At 42.3% G+C, this 9,453-nt stretch overlaps 1 protein-coding gene across 2 annotated transcripts; it reads right to left on the bottom strand.

The window, feature by feature from the left end:
- Window positions 1-829: 829 nt before the first annotated feature.
- LOC114359682 (mitochondrial ribosome-associated GTPase 2) lies at window positions 830-9,453 on the bottom strand. 2 transcript variants are annotated; one of them, XM_028314159.1, is made up of 4 exons: window positions 9,153-9,453; window positions 4,019-4,105; window positions 3,053-3,185; window positions 830-2,030 (listed from the first exon to the last, which is right to left on the bottom strand). In XM_028314159.1, the coding sequence occupies exons 1-4, from the start codon at window positions 9,382-9,384 to the stop codon at window positions 1,865-1,867; spliced, it is 618 nt and encodes a 205-aa protein (XP_028169960.1). In that variant the 5' UTR covers window positions 9,385-9,453; the 3' UTR covers window positions 830-1,864. The 2 variants fall into 2 exon arrangements, with proteins under 2 accessions (XP_028169960.1, XP_028169961.1); XM_028314160.1 differs by lacking the exon at window positions 9,153-9,453 and adding an exon at window positions 8,742-8,991.

The following is a 9,453-nucleotide window of genomic DNA, read 5'->3' as shown; positions in this document are numbered from 1 at the left end:
AAATAGAAAAATATTTTTTACACTTTTCTATCGGCATTTTTAATACCCTAGGCTCAAAACTTTTCAGCCGCCCCTCGTATCAACTCTGTAACAATAAATATCTCAATTTGTTTGAAAAATGAAAATGCCAGATTTTCACTTTTTTGAAGAATTAAACGGGAAATAACTTTTTAACAAGTGAACTTAACTATGTGTTGAGAAAAATGGACTAGATAATCTATAAAAATTTATTACATACTTTTAAATGATGGTAACAGTGAATTCCCATTTTCCCCTGAAATAGGGAAAGCAGGAAGAAAATGTTGTATTTTCCCTCGAATTTTATTTTACTATTTTATTTTGGAATTTTCGTTTTACATGGTTTTTTATATCAAACCCTGTTCATCACGAAAGTATTATCAGTATTAATTATGTACTTATTTAATTTATAAAGTTAAGGTTCGTGTTTAGAACTTTAAAATTAAATTGTGCTCGAGAAACATGAATTAATTTCAATCTTTAGAAGAAAATTATTTGGAATTAAAAACTATATTTGTACATAACATTATGTATACTTATAGATCGTTTCATCCACTCGGACGCGCCCCACCATTCTCCCGCGAATGTTCTCGTGTTATCGGTCCACGCGAATGCTCCATGAGTGCACACGCACACTACAGTAATGCCTTACGGCTTGCTCGGACCACACTCCCCGCACCCCGCGCGACCGGGACCACACATGGGGCGCGGCCGAGTGGATGAAACTATTTATCTACTTTGAAAGACATTATTTACAATATACATTTTAAAATTTAGTTTTCCAATTATTTTCTTTATATTTTTCACATCAATTATTATTATTATTAAGTTACCAATCAATTTGCCTTTTATTGAACTGACTGAAATTATTATTGTATTATTAAATTAGGATATAGATCTGAGATTGTGATTAGAATAATTAAAGAAATAATAATAAAATAAGAATTTGTAATTGATGAATTGTTTTATTTACATTTTTACATCATGTCAAGTCTAATTCAGTATTAAATTAATAAGAAAATAGCGGGGTCAAATTATGCACCCAGTGTACCCTAAATAAGGAAAATTATCCCCAGTTTTCCCTAGTGGAGCACTGGGGGCGATTGGGAAATGTTTTTTTTAATAAAATGAAATAATTTTATTTGCCATAATAATTATTGAAAATATTACTTGCCACTGCTGAGCACTTTTCGGTTTAGCGCTTAACTCAGTCAGTGCCTGAGGTATGGCAGCGAAACTGGAGGGGTGACATTGACACAATAATGACGTGACATCTACACTAATCTATACTAATATTATAAATGCGAAAGTAACTCTGTCTGTCTCGCTTTCACGCCTAAACCACTGAACCAATTTTGATTAAATCTATACTAATGTCTAATATTATAAATGCGAAAGTAACTCTATCTGTCTGTCTCGCTTTCACGGCTAAACAACTGAAGCTATTTTGATGAAATTTGGCATAGAGATAGTTTGAGTTCCGGGAAAGGACATAGGATAGTTTTTATCCCGGCTTTTGAAACAGGGACGCGCGCGATAAAGTACTGTGTCAGCCAAAATTCCACGCCGGCGGAAAGCTATAAATCTGAAGTCTCGCTGACGTTTGAGGTAACAAAAACACCCAGGCACTGACTGATCTAAAACTCATTTATGCACTTTTACACGTCCCAGTATTAACCCTACCACTGATCTAAGAAAAACAATCGACTAGTGGTGATATGGAACGTATGATACGGGTGCCTAAACATTCCAGTGGGGTAATATGGGAAGTGTTTCAATTCCCAATCGCCCCCAGGGTGGCAACTCGGAATAATATAAATAGAGCTAATTACTAAATATCACACTTTCAGCTTTTCCCGCTATCGTACATGCGTCTAACAACTTTTAGCAGTTCTACCAGATTCTGTCCGGTCTTTGCCGATATACCGATGACTTGCATCTGCTTCTTTAGTATTTCGAAGTTCTTCTTCCCTTCTGGGAGGTCAATCTTGTTCACGACGACGCATTGAGGCCTGGGACAAATAAAAAGTTTTATGTTGAGGGAGATTACAGCCCGGTCTGTGAGCTCGTAGAATTTTGTCCAATGACCCCAAGCTACCCATCCTTATCTGTCGCGACTGTGCGACGGGCGCCCGCAGTGAGTGTGCGAATGCGAGAGCAACATAATTACGCGCGAGCGATAAGGATGGGTAGCTTGGGGTCATTGGACAAAATTCTACGTGCTCACAGACCAGACTATATAATAAAAAAAAAAATAAAAAAAAATATACCTGGTATCGGGGTCAAAAGTTACCCCAGGACATCAATCTTTTCCTCATATCTTTTTAGTTTTACAATTTAAACACCTGTGCTCCTAGGTAATCACTTTACGTTGCGGGGTGAAACGGTTGACAGACTTGCGTCACTCTAAACCAGGGGTGGCCAACCGGTCGATCGCGACTATTAGTCCAGTCGATCGTGGCAAGTCAAAATATACTACATGATTGTGTACTAAACTATGCTGGTTCATTTGAGATTTCAAGAAGTATGTAAGTGGTAGATGCCCAGGGTTTTGTTAGTAAGCAGTAGATATTATGGCTTATCAAGTTGGCCACCCCTGCTCTAAAGTAACTCCGAAGAGAAGGTACTTGCACCATTGGGGTCAAAAGTGACCCCCGATAGTAGACAGTATTGTCGCGATAACTAAAAAATTCATCAAGTGAGTAGAAGCAGTTTGAGATTAATTGAACCAATCGCGAATCGGACTAATCGCGATTTTGTAAATGTTTCACCACGATTGGACCAATGAGGGCTATCGTTTTAGCGCTCACCAGTTAGCGCCACTGTAGAGTAAGGTCCTGTCACTTGCTAGTAGCGAAGACAGTGGCACCAACTGGTGAGCGCTAAAGTGGTAGGAGGACTATCGCATTTGCACTCATCAAGATGGCGCCACTGTAGAGTGAGGTCCTGTCAATCGCCAGGGGTGCCAACTGTTAAGTAACAAAACGATAGCCCTCATTGCGAATTGGACCAATCGCGCGGAACGCCATCTCACCTGTCGGCCAGATCCGCGTTGTATTGCGCCACCTCGTAGGCCAAGCTCTCGTACTGTTCCTGAGGATCTGTGGACCCGTCTAGTAGGTATATCAGCCCGCGACATCTTTCCACGTGCTGGAGGAACTGGATGCCTGTGGAGTGAGTTAATATTTATTTGTGTAAACAGGCTAAAACGATAATACAATGTGTTTAGATTAAGGTAAAATGTATTTGCGGTTTTCGTAGCGCAACCCCTGCGCGGAACTAACAGTTCCAATTTTCGTTAATAGATGGCGTTGACCGTAATTGACTCGCGCTAACATTTGATTTTTTACGGACTTTATAGGGTGTTTTGCATAGCTGGTTTAGTAAAGTTTTTATCAGCCTACGGAAGTTGTGTTATATACTTGTGTGATGAGAAGTGTGAACACAATGAATTTAAAAGAAATACAGACATTTTCGAACAGCTTTTGGGAAAACGATAATAATAAAAACTTTATTTTTCTTCCACGAAACTCATGCTTACAATTTAATGGTAGAAAAACGTAAGAGCAGTATAATAGAGGTAGGTATAAAGCTCTTTACGTCTTAGCAAATTAACCAGGTACCCACTCCAAAGCAGTAGTAGGTTTATCTAAATCAGCCCAGATGTGAAATTAAAGTCGATATCATCGATTTAAGGTCGTCGCACACTTATCAACCCGGAAAGGGATTGTAACCTTATCAACTTGAGGCGGTCAGTATTCTTATGAAACACTGCAATGCACATTTATCCTAACTGTAACGTAAACGCCTCACCTCGCGGTTGAAAGCGCTCGAAAGGGGATATCGCCTTTCCTCGTTGATAAGTCAGTTATGACCTTTAATATGAGTGTTGACCCACCTATCCTATAAAACAACTAAATATGATTCAAAAATATAATTCAAAGATTATTTATTCACAGATATTATTATTTAAGGAATTGTTATTGTTTTGTTAACTGACCTAATCCATAGTTCTTGTGCGAGCCGGGAATCAACCCGGGTAAGTCCGCTATCGCCACCTGCTCGTAGTCGTCGTACTGCACCATGCCTGAGGATACAAGTTCAGTGGTGGGAAAATGGCTGATAAATTGAGCAGAAATAAATAGAAAAAAATATTGACATAATGTATTTACATATAAAATACTTTCTTTAGACGAATTACACTGTGACGCGCCTCGCGACGCATCGACAGCCCTAGCACCCAGCGCAGAGATTTTGACAACCCTACGGCTGCGCGGCCGCACGCCGCACGGACCGAGCTAATATAAGAGACGGCGGCGACCGCGGGCGCCTAGCATTCGCTCGGGAGCCATCGTAACAGCCAGACGATCGCGCGCGCGTCTACGGCTAATTACGCAAGAGTCCCTAGCGAATAGCTACCCTCACTGTTCCCACTAACCTGGCTCGATAGGACTTTCGGCTCGCGCGGTTTCCGTGACACGAGCGAACCATCGTTGCCTGTATACACATTCCAATCCTTACCGAGTGCATGCTTTACTCAATCCCGACCTGCGGTAGCAATCCCGCTGCCACCCTTCCTGGATTCCTCCCCACTCGCCACGTAGGTCCCAAGCCTTTTTACCTTTGGTACTCGAACCCCCACTTCGTTGACCTCGGTTACCGATTTGGTGAGCGGACCATCCTACCCCCCTAGTTTATAAGTATCCAAACTAACACTTGCTAAACCTCGCACAGGGCGCCGCCCCTCTCGCGGATACGTAAACTAGTCTCGGGACGCGAACCGGGCGCGTCGCTATCCCTCTTGTCATAGTAGATTTGCAATTGTAGAATAACTTGTTCATTATTTAAATAATAGTAATTTAGAGTCAGTGAAACTAGAATAAGTAAACTATTGTGGAACCTGAATTATAAGTGCCATTGTGTTATTGATTGTGCGTTTCCTTGGTCGAATATCCCTGTAGGCATCCTGGATAGGTACACATCCCTCATCGCAGAAGGCGAACTGGGACTTAGTACTAAACAGCGGGGTGTCAGACTGAGCTAGCTAAGACGCCCCGTTGCAATGGCGCCCAACTAAATAACCCACGGAACCTACAGGGAACACCAGATCGCTAGACACAAGCGAAAGACCAAAAGGAAAGCAAAACTTGGCACCAAATTGATAATCACACATGTCAGAACCGACATCTTGGATATACAAACTCAAGAAGACAGAACTTGAGAACGAGTGCAAAAGAAGAAACATAAAAACGGAGAACAGAACCGTACAAGAACTGAGACAGAACCTCACAGAAGTACTCAGAACCAAGCAATCCCGTCAACCAGTCCAGTCCGCCAGTAAGTCCGCCGAAGACAGTGAGTCAGAAACCGATTTCGAAGACACTGAGATGCACCAAGAACCAAACATGTCGTACACCATAGATCAGACTGAAAGCATAACGGCAAGATGGAACATAAGTTTTGACACATGCAACGACCCAGTGGAGTTTTTAGAGCAACTGGACGAACTAATGTCATCGGGCGAGGTCAAGCCAGATAAAGTGCTCAAAGTGCTACCCAGATTCCTGAAAGGTAAAGCTGTACTGTGGTATAGAAATAATAAAAACTCGTTTACTACATGGAACGAATTCATAGAACTCTTCAAGTTGACATTTGTGAGCCGTGACAGTGACCTGTTAGCTAAAATAGTGAATTATAGGCAACATTACCGCCAAAAATTCACAGACTACCTGATTGAAATACAAACACTCATGCGCAGATACGCAAAAATGTCAAAAGAAGAAGAACTAAATAGAATCTACGAAAACATGAACACAAAATACAAGTTTTATATCAAGAAATCAGAAGTCGACTCGATAAGCAAATTAATACAACTGGCAAACGACTATGAAAATGTCACAGCAGACCGTCAAACTAGCTTCATACAAAGAGAACCACGAAATGATCACCACGAAACAAGCACAAATTTTAATCAAGAACACAAGGAGACGGCGTCATACATACACAATTACAACACAAATACTTGCTGCTGGAGCTGTGGAAAACAAGGACACTCCATGAAAGATTGCAGAAGTAAGAAAATACTGTTTTGTAACGGTTGTGGCAGGATCGGCAAAATGAGTAAACAGTGTTGTAAGAAAACAAATGAGTACACACAGTCCATGACAATAAACACAAGTCCGCAACTCAAAGATAACCGTCCATTCGTAGATGTATCGATACTAGGCGAAAAATATCAAGCACTCGTAGACACCGGCGCCACAAGATCATACATCAACGACCAAGTGTACAATAAATTCGTGAAAAGAAACTTGAAACCGAAAACAGTAAGCATAACAGCTAGCATGACAGATGGGCACACAACTCGAATAAAAGAAGCACTAGACTTGGAAATAAAAATAAAAGGTAAAACAGTTAACCACCAAGTGTTATATCATCCACAAATCACGACTATACTGATCGGCATGGACATATTAAATAGAATAGGAGCCAAAATAGAATGGCCAAAAGATTTCCCAAAAAAATTATAGAATATCGATGTTCCCACTAACCTGGCTCGATAGGACTTTCTGCTCGCGCGGTTTCCGCGACACGAGCGAACCATCGCTGCCTGTATTCACATCCAAATCCCTACCGAGTGCATGCTTTACTCAATCCCGACCTGCGGTAGCAATCCCGCTGCCACCCTTCCTGTAATTCCTCCCCACTCGCCACGTAGGTCCCAAGCCTTTTACCTTTGGTGCACGAATCCCCATTGCAACGGGGCGTCTTAGCTAGCTCAGTCTGACACCCCGCTGTTTAGTACTAAGTCCCAGTTCGCCTTCTGCGATGAGGGATGTGTACCTATCCAGGATGCCTACAGGGATATTCGACCAAGGAAACGCACAATCAATAACACAATGGCACTTATAATTCAGGTTCCACAATAGTTTACTTATTCTAGTTTCACTGACTCTAAATTACTATTATTTACACAATGAGTAAGTTATTCTACAATTGCAAATCTACTATGACAAGAGGGATAACGACGCGCCCGGTTCGCGTCCCGAGACTAGTTTACGTATCCGCGAGAGGGGCGGCGCCCTGTGCGAGGTTTAGCGAGTGTTAGTTTGGATCTTTTGACATTTTTGCGTATCTGCGCATGAGTGTTTGTATTTCAATGAGGTAGTCTGTGAATTTTTGGCGGTGATGTTGCCTATAATTCACTATTTTAGCTAACAGGTCACTGTCACAGCTCACAAATGTCAACTTGAAGAGTTCTATGAATTCGTTCCATGTAGTAAACGAGTTTTTATTATTTCTATACCACAGCACAGCTTTACCTTTCAGGAATCTGGGTAACACTTTGAGCACTTTATCTGGCTTGACCTCGCCCGATGACATTAGTTCGTCCAGTTGCTCTAAAAACTCCACTGGGTCGTTGCATGTGTCAAAACTTATGTTCCATCTTGCCGTTATGCTTTCAGTCTGGTCCATGGTGTACGACATGTTTGGTTCTTGGTGCATCTCAGTGTCTTCGAAATCGGTTTCTGACTCACTGTCTTCGGTGGACTTACTGGCGGACTGGACTGGTTGACGGAATTGCTTGGTTCTGAGTACTTCTGTGAGGTTCTGTCTCAGTTCTTGTACGGTTCTGTTCTCCGTTTTTATGTTTCTTCTTTTGCACTCGTTCTCAAGTTCTGTCTTCTTGAGTTTGTATATCCAAGATGTCGGTTCTGACATGTGTGGTTATTACGAGGTTTTGCGTTCCTTGTGGTCTTTCGCTTCTCTAGCGATCTGGTGGTCCCTGTAGGTTCCGTGGGTTATTTAGTTGGGCGCCATTGCAGATAAAAAGATAGAAAAAAAGTTGCAACACAAAGCTTGCTGAAGTATGACGCTTAGATTATATGTATTTGCTGACGGCTGCCATCTAATTTGTCGCTTGCTGACGGATGTACACATCTAGGTGTAGTTTGCTGACGAATGATATGTAGAGTAGTGACTTACTAACGGATGAAACCTAAGTGTGACTTGCTGACGGATGACACCTAGGTGTAGTTTGCTGATGGATGCTACCTACACTACTTTGCTGACGAATGACACCTAATCACTCTCTAGGGGTCTTACCTATATGTGGCTGTAGTGTAATAAAGGGATAAGACGCGCCCTTGTGGCCGCACGAAGTAATGTGCTCTTCCCTGCATTGGGAGCCCCTACCAAGTCCACTTGTAGGGTAACTACTGTTGGATAACACTTACATGTTGCTTGCTGACCGATGACACCTATGTGTAACTTTCTGAAGGATGACACCTAAGTGTAACTTGCTGACGAATGCTACATGACACTTATTATTTATTTAAATTCACTTGGTGACAGATGAAAATAACGTGGGTTTTACCTATATGCGGTTGTAGTGTAGTAAAGGGATACGGCGCGACAGCAGGACGCGCCCTTGTGGCCGCACGAAGTAATGTGCTTTTTCCAGCGTTGGGAGTAGTAGTACTACTAGTCCCACGTGTGCTAGCGACCATACTGAGAGAGCTGGCAATTTCACCTAGACGTTGCTTATACTGACGGATGACACCTAAGTGTGACTTGCTGACGGATCACACCTAGGTGTAGTTTGCTGACGAATAACATCTACGCGTAACTTGCTAACGGATGTCACCTAGGTATATTTTGCTGATGGATGCTATCTAAACATAACTTGCTGACCAATGACCCCTAATTTCTAGAGATCTTACCTATATGCGGCTGCAGTGTTGTGAAGGGATAGGGTGCGACAGCAGGACGCGCCCTTGTAGCGGCACGAAGTAACGTGCTTTTTCCAGCGTTGGGTGCTCCTACTAGGCCGACGTGTGCCAGTGAGCAGACTGAGAGAGAGTAGCTGTGTTTGATGACACTTTATACAGAACAAGGCAGGTATTTGACTTACGTAGCTTGAAGACCAATGACACCTATATGTAAATTTCTGACGGATGTCACCTAAGTGTGACTTGCTAACGGATGTCACCTAGCTGTAGTTGCTGATCGATGAAACTGGCAAATTTCAGATAGGTACTTGACACCTAAGTGTGTCACTTGGGTGTAGTTTGCTGACGGATGATCCACATAACTTGCTGACCAATGACATCTTATCTTTCTAGGGGTCTTACCTATGTGCGGCTGTAGTGTAGTAAATGGATACGGTGCGACGGCAGGACGCGCCCTTGTGGCCGCACGAAGCAATGTGCTTTTTCCCGCGTTGGGTGCTCCTACTAGGCCAACGTGTGCTAGGGAGCGGACCGAGAGAGAGTAGCTGTGAGTCTCGCCTATAGCACCTAGTTCTGCTACGTCGGGCGCCTGTAAAAAGAACGTCAGACTCAAAAATATTAATTTGTGGAACATAGGTAACAATTATTTGGTATTTGACATTATTTTTTAACCGACTTCAAAAAAGGAGGAGGTTATAAAATA

The sequence above is a fragment of the Ostrinia furnacalis genome, unplaced genomic scaffold (assembly GCF_004193835.3).
Source record: "Ostrinia furnacalis isolate ACB-3 unplaced genomic scaffold, ASM419383v2 OfSCF4587, whole genome shotgun sequence".
NCBI lineage: Eukaryota > Metazoa > Arthropoda > Insecta > Lepidoptera > Crambidae > Ostrinia > Ostrinia furnacalis.
Note: the sequence above shows the minus strand (reverse complement) of the source record. Positions and strands in the feature narration are given on the sequence as shown.